Source organism: Diabrotica undecimpunctata, chromosome 5, assembly GCF_040954645.1.
Source record: "Diabrotica undecimpunctata isolate CICGRU chromosome 5, icDiaUnde3, whole genome shotgun sequence".
NCBI classification, from domain to species: domain Eukaryota; kingdom Metazoa; phylum Arthropoda; class Insecta; order Coleoptera; family Chrysomelidae; genus Diabrotica; species Diabrotica undecimpunctata.
In genome coordinates, this window is record NC_092807.1 from 53,110,695 (window position 1) to 53,126,910 (window position 16,216).

Here is a 16,216-nt window from a genome sequence, read left to right on the forward strand (position 1 = left end):
AAAAAGTGTTCTGGTAAGTTTTTGCTACACTTTCACCACCCTGATAATTTTCCACCGCTAAAGCAATTTTATTTGAAAACGTTCCAGCTAGCTAAATATTCGAGCCAGCAGAATTAAAAAAAAAATTATTTTGAAGTATCACATTGTTTTGATTAGTTTTTAAAAATTTATGACCACCCTATTAATTTTTTACTTCTTAACGACTTCTTGTGGGAAGTCAGTATTAAGCTATTAAGCGAAAGCTCGAATATCAAGCTAGCTAATTCAAATAAAAATTTTGAAATACCACATGATTCTACTCGATTTTTACTAATTTTTCGTCTCTCAACTAACCTGTGGTAGCTTAGGTTAAAATAAAAAAAGTAATTTTTAAATACCATTGTGTGCTACAAAGCTTTTCCAATTCGGTAAGATAGTTTCGAAACAAACTATGAAGAACGGCTATGAATAACTGTTCTGATGAGACTTATTAAGTCGAAATACGTATCAACAGATACATAGATACATGTACGTGAAATCAAGTCTTTGCTGTCTTTTTCATTTTCTTTTCCAATTTATTTACCACATACAGAACCATTGTTTACCCCTCCATGAGAAGCCAATAATTCTGCTAGGTTGAATTTTAAACTGGCAAAACAAAATTATAAAAGGTATGTTTAATAATTTTTTTGTATTATACTTTTACTTCAACCTCTTACTATTTTTTGCTATCTTCATATTTTTCACTTAACACACTAGGCATAAATTCCGCACTTTACGTTCTAATTTTGGGGGTGTAAAGTCGTACTTTTTCGTCCGGTATAAAAAAAATGCACGTTTTCACATTTCAAGAGTTGGTTCCTCGCACGTCCCTTCTTCATCTTCTTGCAAATTCTCATTTCCCTTAAGTTTCTTTTGTTGGTCTGTATTTAATCATCATCATCATCACTGGCTCGACAACCCTTTTTGGGTCTTAGCCTCTTCCAGGATTCTTCTCCATTCTGATCTGTTTCGTGCTTTTTTTTCTCCAGTTTTTTATTTTTAAGGTTGTTATATCATTTTCTATTTGTTCTAAGTATCTCAGTTTCGGTCTTCCTCTTGTTGTTTTCCTACTGGCATCTGTTTGAATATTTTGTTTGGTATTTCGCCTTCTTCCATTCTTTCTACATGTCCTACCCAATGCAGCCGTCCTATTTTAATGAATGTTATAATATCCGAATCCTGGTATATTTTGTATAGTTCAGAGTTGTATCTTTTTCGCCATATTCTGTTTTCTTTTGTGCCCTTATATATGTGTCGCATGATCTTTCTTTCGAAGGAGTGAAAATTAACTTTTACGTTTACTTAAAAGTGATGATCCAGAGCTTGATATCAGTGAGGATACAGCAATTGATTTAGAAGACTAAGAAAATGTAACAGAGGTAGAAGAAGAAAATGACCTTATTATTGATCAAAGTATAGAGCAAAATGAACCAATGTAACGGTTGCTGACTTCAAAGGCTTACCGATATATGTATCTAAAGATGGAACTGAGTGGTCAAAGTTGCCAAAAAACACAAAAGTGAAACGCGCAAAGGTCAATATTCGTAGACATGCTATAGGACTTACATATTACAGTAATAATATATCAAGTATCAAAAACGCTGCACTTCTGTGTTTTTCAGACGAAGTTCCAAACATAATTGTCATTTAAACTAACCGGAAGGCTCAAGTGTATTACGATAAATGGAATAGTGAAAACCCAAATAAAACTAAAGTGTATATTATTATCGTTGATTCTGTAGAGATTCAAGACTATATTGGAGTTTTGCTTATACTTGGAGCTTTTCATAGAGCAAAAGAGGCGAACGATAAGCTTTAGTGTGACAATATTGCATACTACCATCCTATAATACCAACTGCTATGTCTAGAGATAGGTTCAAACAAATAACTTTAGTTATAGGTTTTGAAAATTTTGAAACCAGATAAGAACGAATAATTTTTAGGAAAACAAGGTCCTAAGGCGGAAAAGCTCAAGGCCAAGGAATTATCCTAGATTTGATAGACCATTTGGAAGGAGGGTTTGGAATAACAACTGACAATTTGTTTACGAGTTTACAACTTGCTGATAAGTTATATGAGAAGAAAATAACTCTATGTATAACTCTTCGAAAAAATAAAACGTTTAATCCAAGGAAGCTTCAGCATCATATAAAACATATTATCCAGGTATGTTTGCTTTTAGAAAACATTGAACGTTAGTCTCTTATTAAAAACCTTAAAAAACAGTCCAAAACCAAGAGCTGCAGTCATCTTACTTTCAAGTGAACATGTTGACGACAAAATGGCTGGTGAAGAACACTTCTATAAACCTGAAATTATTGTACATTAAAACAAAACGAAAGGAGTCGTCGATACAACCGATAAGTTAGCTAAAGAATATACGGTACAAAGAAAAACAAACCGATGGCAGATGGATATATTCTCTCATCTTATTGATGTCGCAGGTATTAATTCCTATAAACTGTGGCTACTAAAATATCCTGATTGGAAAAAGCACAATATTAGTAAGCGTAAAATGTATATTTTGGCACTGGACAAGGAACTTGTCAAGGAATATGTTTTCAGACGTTATAACAATAAGCACATCAAAAGAATAAAAAGAGTTATATGGCAGATGTATTTCCAGGACTTTTGAATATTACTGAGCCCAGAGTTGAACAAACAAAAAATACAAGGGAGCGGTGCCATGTGTGTTGTAGAGACAGAAAAACTATTAAAACATGTGTAAAATGTAATAATTTTGTATGTCTAGTACATGCAAAATCAGAGATAGTTTGTATACATTATACAAATAGTACGTAGTTGTTATTTAATCTGTTAGCGTCAGCAGTAGAATGTATTTTGTAGTAATGTGTATTCTTCTTCTTTAAGTTCCATCTTCTATCGAAGGTTGGAAATCATCATGGCTATGCGGACTCTGTTGACTGCCGCTCTAAAAAGTTCTGAACTACTGCATTCAAACCATTCCCTTAAGTTCTTAAGCCAGGATATTCTTTGTTCCTTCCTTCCTTCTTCTTATCCTTCTAGTTACTTCCACGTTTGATATTCTTTGGATCCATGATATTCGTAGGATTCTTTTGTAACACCAAAATTCAAAGGCGGACAACTTATTCAGATGGACTTGTTTTAGTGTCCACGCTTCCAAGCCATAAAGAAAAGTAGAGAACACGTAACATCGAAGCATTCTCAGGCGTAGTTCTAAGCTTATATCCCGACAACAAATAAACTTTTTAAGTTTAATGAATGATGTACGTGCTATTTCAATGCGTGTCCTAATTTGCGTGTCGGTTGCAGTAGTAGGAGAAAAAGATTGGATAAAATAGTACGGTTGAGGTTAACATGGACTTGGTAAATAATTGTAGTTAACGAATCAACTACAACTACATATTGGTTGATTAAAAAAAAAATTGTTATTGTATTGATATATTCTATTCTTTGGGTTTCTATTGCAGTCGTACTACGGCTAAGTGGCTTAAAATACATCGTCCATTTATCAATGATAGTCATTAAATTACTTTGTAGTCAGAGTGAGTTACCACTTCACATAACATTGAAATTTTATTGTAGTTTGAATTATTTAATAAAATGTTTATTTACCTCCAAGATTATGAGACATGCCGTAAACACCTGTTGCACATCCTAAACAAAATATAGGTTTTATGATAGATCCGAGCATAGATGCTTTAATACCATTAATTTTTGCAGAACCCAACCGGACAGACAAATAAATTAGTCCGATAGTTGTAACACACCATATTGCATTTAATATCTGAAAAAAGAACATATTTTAAGTTTATCAAGTAAATATTGTTGTAGAGTAACGAATATATTAAATCAAAAAAATGATTGGAATTTAAGAAGTATTATAATCCGTTTAATAATTATTGATAAAACCATATTTAGAACACAGCTCATATGTACAAGAAGGTGTCTCGAGAGGAACATACCATGAATCAAATATTAAAAAACGCTTATCAGGAGCTTATTAGAAGATCTGGAAAGGGGCAGTAAAACTAATGAAACATAGACCAGAGAAATATCATATAAAACTAGAGCGATAGAACTGGTAAAAACCAAATTCAAAACAGTTTAATAAAACAACGTTTAGCTCACGAACCTGGTGCATCCCTGTTTGACGCCTTGACTTGTAGTAAATTCTTCGGATTCCTCGTTGTTGGTTCTCACCGTATTTGTATTATTATTGTACATATCCTTTATTACATCAATTGTTATCCTGTCAACTCCTCTTTCCTTTAATGTCCTCCATACGTCCTTTCTTTGTATTCTGTCAAACGCCTTTTCCAGATCAATAAAGCATGCTTTATACTTTATGTCGTGCGTAAGTATTAAATATACTATAGGACCCAGAACACTACCTTGAGACACCTCAGATCATATAGCGTAGATTTTTGATGTTTCTGTTAACTTAATACGGTAACTTAACACGGTAGTACTTATCGTCTTTCTAAATATGATAGTAAAGTAAGAAAAATATGACTCTACAAAAGTTCGTTTTTATTCTGAAGAGCAACTCTTCATGCTAGACTTTATGCAAAGTAGTATGATATTTATGAATCTTCTTCTTAACATGCCATACACCAAAGTGCGTAGGCGACTATCTCATTACTAGAATTCTGTTCTTGGCGGCGTGACACAGCTCGCCTGTATTGTGTATTCCTATCCATTCTTTAATATTTCTTAACCAGGATAATTGTTTGCGGCCGGCTCCTCTCCTACCTTCGATCTTCCCTTGTAGGATTAACTGTCGTATTTCATATTTTGCTCCTCCCAATATGTGCCCAAGGTAACCAATCCAAGGCATCATTCTTCTTAATGACCACATTTCAAATGCTTTAAGTTTGTTGATAGATGTTTTTTTCAAAGTCCACGTTTCCATGCCATAAAGCAAGATGGACCATATGTAGCACTTGACCATTCTGTAGCGTTTTTCGAAATGTAGGTTTTGATTACATAGGAGCGGTCTGAATTTAACAAAAGCTTGTCTTGCCATTTGTATTCGGGTTTTTATCTCTTGTTGTGGATCTGATTGGTCATTGATTGTGATGCCAAGGTATTTAAAAGTTTTCACACGTTTTATGCGATCGTCACCTATGCATATTATCGGGTTTTCTGGAGGGTTTCTGCTAATGACCATATATTTCGTTTTCAAAACGTTGATTTTGAGGCATATTTTTTACCTATGCTATTCACCCTATTTATGAATATAAAATAATTATTTTCCTATTTGTTTTTGTTGGAATTGTATTTTCTCAAGTACCAGGTTACATATTGTTTGAGGAATATGGTCCTCTTGCTTTACTCCTTGATCTGTGATAAACTGCTTTGTTATTTTTCCATGAATTTCATATCAATTAGTTAACATGGTTAAGAATAATTTAAATGAAACTTTACTAAACTTTGAAATAAAATTTTAGAATCTAATAGAAAGGGAGAGAGAGATAGAGGTGGAGAGTGGGAGGAAGAGAAAGAGGAAATGAAAATGAGACAAGACAAAATTATTATACTTAAACTAAATAATGTAAATTAATTTACCATTGTTGGTTTTACATTAAGATTTTTGGTTTTAATGTAAATTAGTCCAAATATTACTCCAATTAAAGTTGAGGGCCATATCGAAGGAGTTGACATATATGTGACCAGAAAATTTAGCGAAGAACATACATAATTGAATTCAAAATATCTAAAAAAATATTAATTAAAATAAATATAAATACAAATAGCATATATATATATATATATATATATATATATATATATATATATATATATATATATAAATATATATATATATATATAAATATATATATATATATATATATATATATATATATATATATATATATATATATATATATATATATATATATATATATATATATATATATATATATATAGATACACTACTGTCCAAAATTAACGCACCACTTTAAATTTAAATGTACCATAAGTTTAAAGCTATTTTTCTTCTGAACAAATGATTGGATTTTGATGATGTTTTTTTTTTCATATTATAGGTCTCTTTCTAGTAAATCAATGTATTATTTTTTTTTAATCAACGTTTGACCCGTATACGGGGTATAAAAATAAAGTTATGTTTTTTCATCGTTTTTTGCAACACCCTGTAGAATTTATTAGAAATAAACCCTACATCTCGTTAATATTTTAAGATAGATTTATTCTTTCTAAAGATTTTCGTAAAAAAATTGTCACGATATCTCTATGATCAAAGAATATACAGAACTTTAAATGTAACAAGTTTTTATTAACATTTAGAGCAAAGAAAACATTACTTACATACACTTTATTGACATTTACTACAAATAAAGCCTAAGAAAATATATAGCCTAAATAATATTTAACAATTCCCCTTTCCCAAAAACACTTAATAACGAGTATTTAAACCTCTACACCTAATTACTTCTTTACAGCGACGAGGCATACTTAAAATCAAGCGGCGTATTTGGTCTGGATCAATTTCATCCCAAACTTTTCTCACCAAAACTTCTATGTCGTCAAGAGAGACAGGTAGTGGTTGTCGACTCCTAAGTTGACAATCAATAATATCTCACATGTTCTCTATGGGATTGAGATCAGGGCTACAGGGTGGCCAGTTCATGGTTTGTATTCCAACCTCGTCCAAATATTTACGGACCACACGTGCAACATGTGCTCGAGCGTTGTCATACATTAAAAGAAAATTATTTCTCATGTAAGGAGCACATGGAACTACATGGTTAGACAAAAGATCTGTAATATACCTTTCACTTGTTAAGGACCCTCTTCGTAAAGCAACAAGGTCCGTTCGCGCTGTAAGAGATATTCCTCCCCAAACCATTACAGATCCTGCATTGAATAGGTCGTATATTACACTGTGCGTAACGTTCTCTTTGCCGTCGAATAACTCTCACACGTCTATCTGAGCTATATAAGCAATATCGTTTGTTTCTCGAAAACGTTGAATGACTCGTGATATTGTAGTATAAGATACTCTTAACCTCAAGCCTATTTCACGATAACTTAAACCTACATCAGCTAAAGTAATTGCCTGAATACATTCACCTCGGCTCAGATTTCTTGAAATACGGTCCATGTTAACTAACATACGCAAAACAGCAAAACAATGTTTTGAAATTTAAACAGTATTGTCAGTCTAAAACTGTCCTGTCCTTGTCCTGTCAAATTGTTTGATTTTTCATAGCCAACTAACTGCTTTCAATAATGAATATTACGATTCGATAAAATCACGTTATGCTTTGAACGTACTTTTTTTTTGATAATAAAGATATCGTCATGATTTTTTTACAAAAATATAAAGAAAGAATGAAGCGATCCCAAAATATTAATGACATACATAACATACATAATACATACATACCTTTGTTTCTAATACATTCCACAGGGTGCAACATTATACGAAAAACACAACTTTATTTTTACACCCTATTTATTTTATTTAGCGTATGGCTACATCACAGGTTCATATATATACATATATATATATATATATATATATATATATATATATATATATATATATATATATATATATATATATATATAAAGTAGTTAGGTATTATTGACTGACACGTTATGTAAAATAAAGTTTTATATTGAGGTTGCAGTCATTAATAGGGCAGGAAAGTAAAACTCTTTGTTCTTTAATCAAGCTTTCGCAAAATTTATTTGCTTCTTCAGGATATGCTAAAATATGGTATCAGTAAATACAACGAAATTAGAACTAAATAGCATTGTATAAAACTAGTAAAAAAACTTACAACATGAGGTTAATCCATTAAATTTTCAAATTTGCAAAACATTAAAACTTAACTTATTTTAAAAATTATACAGTTATGTAAGTACAATATTCCAATTTAATTTAATTTTGTAAAAATTCATTTTGACATTGATTATGTTGATGTTTGATTTATGTCAGAAAGGCACTCGTTTCTGTTTATTATATTTTTTGTTGTTGATAACTAGCTCTTGATTGTTATTATGGTTACGTACAAAGTGGCGCCAAATATGAATATTTAAATTTTTTGAAATTCTAATATTTATAGTCAGAAAATCTAATATTGGAAAATAATAGTATTAATTTTAAGCAATATCTATAATTACATTCTGTCTTACGAAAATTAATACTATAATTTTCCAATATTAGATTTTCTGACTATAAATATTAGAATTTCAAAAAATTTAAATATTCATATTTGGCGCCACTTTGTACGTAACCATAATAACAATCAAGAGCTAGTTATCAACAACAAAAAATATAATAAACAGAAACGAGTGCCTTTCTGACATAAATCAAACATCAACATAATCAATGTCAAAATGAATTTTTACAAAATTAAATTAAATTGGAATATTGTACTTACATAACTGTATAATTTTTAAAATAAGTTAAGTTTTAATGTTTTGCAAATTTGAAAATTTAATGGATTAACCTCATGTTGTAAGTTTTTTTACTAGTTTTATACAATGCTATTTAGTTCTAATTTCGTTGTATTTACTGATACCATATTTTAGCATATCCTGAAGAAGCAAATAAATTTTGCGAAAGCTTGATTAAAGAACAAAGAGTTTTACTTTCCTGCCCTATTAATGACTGCAACCTCAATATAAAACTTTATTTTATATATATATATATATATATATATATATATATATATATATATATATTACACCCTGTATATAGGTAAAACGTTGACATTTATCAAAAAACATTAATATAGTCATTAATTAGAAATATACCTATAATGTAAAAAACAAATCATCGAAATCCAATCAAGGGTTCAGAAGAAATATAGTTTTAAAATCATTGTCCCTTTTTGGTGGTTAATTTTGAAGAGTAGTATATTTGTATATATATATATATATATATATATATATATATATATATATTTAAATATATATACATATATATATATATATATATAAATATATATATATATATATAAATATATATATATATATATATGTATATATATATATATATATATATATATATATATGTATATATATATATATATATATATATACCTATATATATAACATAAAATTAGTATTTCTTGGTTTTTTAGAAATTACCAAAACGTAAAACCGCACACTGACATTAATGAATTGATAGAAGTCAAAAGTCATTAGTATATAATTATTTTTATATGGGATATCGTTGGTGTTTTCGAAAAAAGTAAAGTGGAGATCTGTTATTACTTTAAGAGTTTTTTATAGTGTTATATTTATTATTATTTAAATCAGATTTAAATATATTTTATTTAGGTGCTGTGTATCTTTTTGTCATTGATCACCTTGGTACTACTTTTTGTTTCCATTGATTCCATTTTCTTTTTGTTTTGTTCGGTTTTTACCATACTGACCAACTGCAATAAAAAAGCAAAAAATGCCCTTCTAAATAATGCATATCCCAAACATCTACTCAAAACTTTTTTCAAATCAAGTCTTAATAAAGTTTACAATATTACAAATAACAATAAACCCAACAGTATCAAGACTGCGTATACAACTCTTCCATATATAAAAGGTTTATCCGAACAACTAACAAATCTTTTAGCGAAACATAACATAACCTTGGCTCACAAAGGCAATAACTTTTTAAATAAATTTTTCACTACAGTAAAAACACAAACTCCAAAACTCAAAAAATCACATGTTGTTTACGAGATATCATGTATTAACTGTAACGGTGACTATATCGGGCAAACCAATCAACTGCTTTAATCAAGAATTCGTTCTCACGAATATGACAAGAACAACATCACTGCACTTACAAAACATAAATGAGAGAAAGATAAATTTTACTTCGAAAACAACAAAATTTTAAAAACAGAGCAAAATAAAAGAAGATGGAGATACACGAATCAATAGAAATAAAAAGAAATACCAACGCAATCAATGACGGAAAAGATACAGAACCTAAATAAAATATATTTCAATCTAATTTAAACAATAATAAATTTAACACCATAAAAAACTCTTAAAGTCATAACATATCTCCACTTTACCCTTTTCGAAAACACGAACGATACGCCCATATAAAAATAATTATATACTAATGACAGTAAACCATGAAATATCAGATATCAATATCTGATATCTCATTCATTTTACTTCTGTCAATTCATTTATAACGTTTTGTTTATAATCTTGTATATTTTAGATAAAACTGCCGAAACGTTGATTTCAATGGACAATAAAATTATTTATTTTTTGATTTAAATAAAATTATTTTAAATAAATTTTATTTTAAATAAAACACCCTGTCTAATATTGCATTTTTAGTTTCTGCGTAAGATTTTAGAAACAATTTGTAAAAATTACCATAGGTCAAAATTTCATATTTTTTTAATTATTCATCTTTTTCAAAAATTTTGAAAGATAGAGACAAAGGTTTTAAAGTTATAGCTCATCCATTTACAAACATAATGTCTCTAAAGCTTTAGCATAATATAAAGAATAGGTGACGTTCTTTGAGGAATTTGTATTGAAAGTAAATTTCAAATCAAAATCAAAAAAATACAGGGTGTTCACAAACGATACGCCATTCCTTTAAACTTCAAACCATAGTAAGTCAATAATTTGAAATGAAACACCCCGTATTTTAGAATAATAATGAAAATGGAAATCAATTTTCTTTCAAATAATATTAGGGTTCCCCATACCTTAGTCTAGCATGCCGTGTATGAATATCTTATAATTGTCATTATTAGTGATTATTGGTACAGTCATCTCCCATTTATCCGTGGGGTTGAGTGGCGGTTGTCACGGATAAGCCGTAACTGGAAGTCAAATATATAAACGCAAAAATTAAAAATGTAGTTTTAGCTAAAGCTTTAATTTCAAATTTTCAATGTGTACTTACATTTTAACACTTTTTGAAAGTAGTCTGTTTCTTTATTTTACATTGCACTTTACGCAGCATTAGTTTTTCAGCGAGTAGCGTGTCGTCCTGGATTCTAGAGGTTTATTCACGTGACACAAGGCCGCTTCGTGAGTCACTCATCAACCAGGTATAAGGTCCCTTTTTGTTCATCACTTGCCTCTTTTTTTTTTCCTCGTCATTTTCTTAGGATGTCTTCATTCCTTAAATGCTCAAATTCTAGGTCGGTAGCGTCGCTGTCTAAACACTCTTGCAGGTTTGCTGCGTCCACATTCTCTTCCCCAGGAACTAAGTTCTTCTTTAACTGCTAGTTCGACACAATTTTCGATGTTTGGTAACAGTTTTCTTAATGACTTCACAATTGTTGAAGGCTTTACAGACTCTCACGCGAATGCGATATCGTAAATAGAGCCGAGAATACTGAATGACTTCCAAACCTCTTTTAAGCCATATCCTTCAACTTTTGAGCGAAGTAACTTTGTTTTGTAGCTTCGCTTCATATACGCAATGACGCCTTGGTCCTTAGTTAGAACTAACGCAGCCGTGTTTGGGGGTAAAAATTTGGCAAATATTTTTCCGTCAGCAGACGTTTCAGGCAGATCTAAGCATATGCGTTTTAGACAGACTTAAGCATATGTGTTTCAGGCAGACTCAAGCATATGCGTTTTAGGATATGGGGGAGCGTTGTCAATCAACAACACAGCTTTTTGTGGCAAATTGTTTGCTTTTAAATGTTTTTTGACTTCTGATACATTTGACTTTGGACCACTCTTGAAATATTTTTTTATACATATACCCTCTCCTTTGGTTGAAGTAATAAACAGGTAATTTTTTGTATTCTAGTGTCCTTAAAAGATCTAGGTTTTTTTCATTGCCATTTACCTTTCGCTTCAGTTTGTGACTTCCTGTAGCGTTGCTGTAAGAAATAATCGTGATCCCTTCTTTGCTGGCTTTATGGCCCCCTACTTTACCTTCAATTACAAAAGCTAGCGTCCGAGTTAGAAGGTATTTCTACAAGAGGCCCGATTTGTCTGCGTTATAAATTTCTTCTTAGCTCAGATCATTTAAAGAAAGGAACTCTTCGAACTCACTTTTAAATTCCTCAGCTCCCTGTTGGTCACCGCTGGCGTTGTTTAAAAAGAGTCAACCATGATGATGATGCATCAAAATCCTCATCTTAAGTCAACACTAATTACTATTTAAATGGGAATAAGCCACAATTAAAGGTTAAAATACGTTTATTGTATTAACATTAGTAAATTAAACAAATTTTGTTTTTTGTTACTTGGTGAAAAATTCTTCTAATAATTTAATTTTATCTGACTCATCTATATTGACAATTCAGACATACAATATACATTTTAAAGTAGACGACTTTAAAATGATATTGCCAATATTGTTGAGTTGCGTTTCTGGGACGACTTTACTTATAAGATAGTTCATTCGATTACATGAAATCAACTTTACCTTGAGAATATCCGTCAGAAAAGATCATAACATGTAATTCGTCTTTAAAAAGACAAATACATGCCATGATGACAGTAAAATTCTCCTGGTAGTGATTCCATAGTAAATTATGAGAGAAAAACCAGGAAAAAAACCTCATAATACTATCCCGACATGGTAAGTATTTGATCGTGCATTTAGTTTACCTTCAATAAACACCAAATTCCGATTTTATATGTTTGTTATTTAAAAAACATAAATGATGTATTCTCTATATGTTACTGACTTACCAATACTGGTATTTTCCTTTAAATAACTTCCTCTCTCAATATGGGTAACCAGATCCTACTACATTGTGCCGAGGAATTAGCGACACAATTGGTCTCATTTAGCATAATTAGAGCCGCTTCTTTGATTTTTCTCTTTTTACCATCCGTTTCTATAGGACTATATTTGAATCATTCCATTGAACCCTATGTTCATTATCCCATGTGTATTTTACCATGAATGGTAAAAAGAGAAAAATCAAAGAAGCGGCTCTAATTATGCTAAATGAGACCAATTGTATCGCGAATTCCTCGGCAGAATGTAGTAGGATCTGGTTACCCATATTGAAAGAGGAAGTTATTAAAAGAAAAATACCAGTATTGGTAAGTCAGTAACATACAGAGAATACATCATTTATGTTTTTTAAATAACAAACATATAAAATCGTAATTTGGTGTTTATTGAAGGTAAACTAAATGCACGATCAAATACTTACCATGTCGGGATAGTATTATGAGGTTTTTTTCCTGGTTTTTCCCACATAATTTACTATAGAATCACTACCAGGAGAATTTTACTGTCATCATGGCATGTATTTGTCTTTTTAAAGACGAATTACATGTTATGATCTTTTCTGACGGATATTCTCAAGTTAAAGTTGATTTCATGTAATCGAATGAACTATCTTATAAGTAAAGTCGTCCCAGAAACGCAATTCAACAATATTGGCAATATCATTTTAAAGTCATCTACTTTAAAATGTATAATGTATGTCTGAATTGTCAATATAGATGAGTCAGATAAAATTAGATTATTAGAAGAATTTTTCACTAAGTAACAAAAAACAAAATTTGTTTAATTGACTAATGTTTGTATTTTGAAAACGATTTTCGTAGTGGAACTTGAAACGTCAATAAACGTATTTTAACCTTTAATTGTGGCTTATTCCCATTTAAATAGTAATTAATTTAAAATGCCACAAGAAAATAGCTTCAGAACAATATTAAGTCAACACGTCAAAAAACTTTCTTTGCTTTTACAGCAATTATTGAACCTGATACGGGTGTACTTATGTTACGAACTTGGGCTATCCATTCTACTAACGCCGTCTATAATTCTATGTAAGACGAGGTTTCCATTGTTTTTGTTCTCTTCATGGCAGAAGAGCTTTCTTTCACTGATGCAAATGAAAGAAGTTTGTCCTTTGTTTTAAAATGTCTCGCACTGTCGATTCACCGATACCGTACTGAAGGCACATAAGTTTACAGCAAACACCGTTTTTAATTTAACTTATGAGTTCTTACTGTTAATAATCGTCAACACAACTTTTTTTTTCTCGGACACGGTAACAAAAAAAAATGCACTGTAGCTCAAAATAAAACACTACCTCATAACAACGATCGACTGAATAAAACAAATACAAGCAAGATAACAGCCCCATTCCACCACTGTTCAGCAGTCATAGTTAACGTCCTTGTTTCACCACACAGCAGACAAACAACTCCATCGTTTATTATAGAAAAGAAATGATTTGTTATCTTTTTACAACAAAGAAATAAATAATAAAATTAGTCAGTCGTCTTTGTTGGTTACTTAACACTGACTCGTTGTAAGTCTCAGTATATTTAACTTAAATAATGGTTCTGTATACTTCATGGCTCATCATCCAGTAATACGTGAAGACATAAAACAACAAAATTAAGAGTTATCTTAGATAGTAGCATGAAATTAAAAAAGAAAAAATGGATAAATCATTATCTTTATAATGGTGATGTAGTCCAACAGGAGCCATTTAATGTTCTCGTCCTTTTTAGAAAACATAACTATATCCTTTTGACAGATATTAAACAAATGTACAGAATGGTTTTGGTACATCCAGACCACTGCCAATTACAAAATATTTTTTGTCGAGAGAAAAATGGCAGCCTCAAACTGTAACATTTGATTTAAGAAGTTCTTCTTCTTTGGATATGAGGTGTTTGGTAGAATTAGCACGAACTGAAGGTCAAAGCTATTCTTTTACTGTCCAGGCTCTTGTTAATAACACCTACATTTATATTATTTTTTGTGGTTGTGATACTATTGAAGAAACAATAAAATTAAAAAACGAGCTTATATCGTTACTCGAATTAAGGTTTTTCGAGTTGTACACATAGTGCTTAAATAATTTACATATTTTAAATGATATTCCTAAATATTAACAAAATTTTGATAAAACTAATATTGCCAAAAACGATTTGACAGTAAAAACGTTGGGATTAACTTATAACACAAAAACACATAATTTTAAATTTAGTTGTCCAAATGTGGATGTAAATGAATGTGTAACTAAAAGACCAGTTCTCAGTTTTATTTCTAAATATTATGACCCTTTGAGGTTAGTAGGCCCAGTTTTAGTAGCTGCAAAGGTAATTATGCAAAAGCTTTGGTTAAATAAGGTTAAATGGAATGCTGTCATTTGCCCAGTGATTTATTTGATAATTGGAAGAATTTTGTTAGAAGCTAATGAATATGCCCACAGTAACTGCCTAAAGAAATTTATTTGTTTTCATTTTTTTGAGGAAATAAAATATCTTACCAACAACACAGCAGTTAAGTCTTATTTAAATTCTTTATGTCCATTTTTGGACTCTGATGGAATGTTGAGAGTGGGTGGTAGACTCCAGAACTCAAATAATTCGTTTATTAAAAAACATCCTTTAATTGTTCCCAAAAATATCACTGATCTTCTAATTCACAGAGAGCACTTGAGACTTTCACATGAAGGCCAAAAACATTAAATCATTCATTTAAATCATAAATTCATTAAATCAAATTTTTTTATTGTTAGTGCTACTAAAGCGATTAAAATGATTTTACACAAATGTCTAACTTGCTTCAAATTTAAGGCTAAGTGTGGTGAATAGTTAATGGGATCTCTCCCAGAGCAAAGAGTGCGTTCATCAAGGGTTTTTCAGAATGTTGTTATAGACTTCTGTGATCCATTCCAAAGTAAACAGTTACGAATTAGAAAGTCTGTAACGACAAAAGCATATACGTATAGCATTGTTTGTTTGCTTTTCTGTAAAGGCAATTTATATGGAGTTAATCTCTGATCTAACAACAGATACTTTTTTAACTTCACTAAAAAGGTTTATTTCTAGAAGGGGTAAGCCATCCAAAATCTTTTGTGATAATGGTGCTACCTTCAAGGGAGCAAACATTCAAATACAAAAACTTTTAAAAGACAATTTCAAGTTAAAAAACTTTTGCTTGATGATAAAATTAAATTTTGCTTCATCCTGAGTTATTCTCCAGTATTTGGGGGTCTACGGGAGGTTGGGGAAAAGAGTGCAAAACATCATATCAATAGGGTAATGGGAAATAATGTTTCAACTTATGAGGAGTTTAATACTTTAAATATTCATATTAAAGTCAAAGGAATATTAAATTTTAGGCCTTACATGTCAATAAATATTGATTCAACTGACCTAGACTAGCTGACTCACTTCCTAATAGGTGCCCCTTTGACAAGTTTTCCTGAAATTAATTTAACAGAGATTCCTCAAAACAGATTAAAA

General features: G+C 30.5%; 1 protein-coding gene across 1 annotated transcript in view; it reads right to left on the bottom strand.

The window, feature by feature from the left end:
• LOC140440627 (O-acyltransferase like protein-like) overlaps positions 1 to 16,216 on the bottom strand; it is a 151,920-nt gene that overhangs the window by 11,783 nt on the left and 123,921 nt on the right. Inside the window, exons 9-10 of the mRNA XM_072530991.1 lie at positions 5,576 to 5,723; positions 3,620 to 3,791 (exon numbers count right to left, since the gene is read on the bottom strand). Of these exons, the coding sequence (XP_072387092.1) occupies positions 3,620 to 3,791; positions 5,576 to 5,723 (320 nt within the window). The remainder of the gene's footprint in view (positions 1 to 3,619; positions 3,792 to 5,575; positions 5,724 to 16,216) is intronic.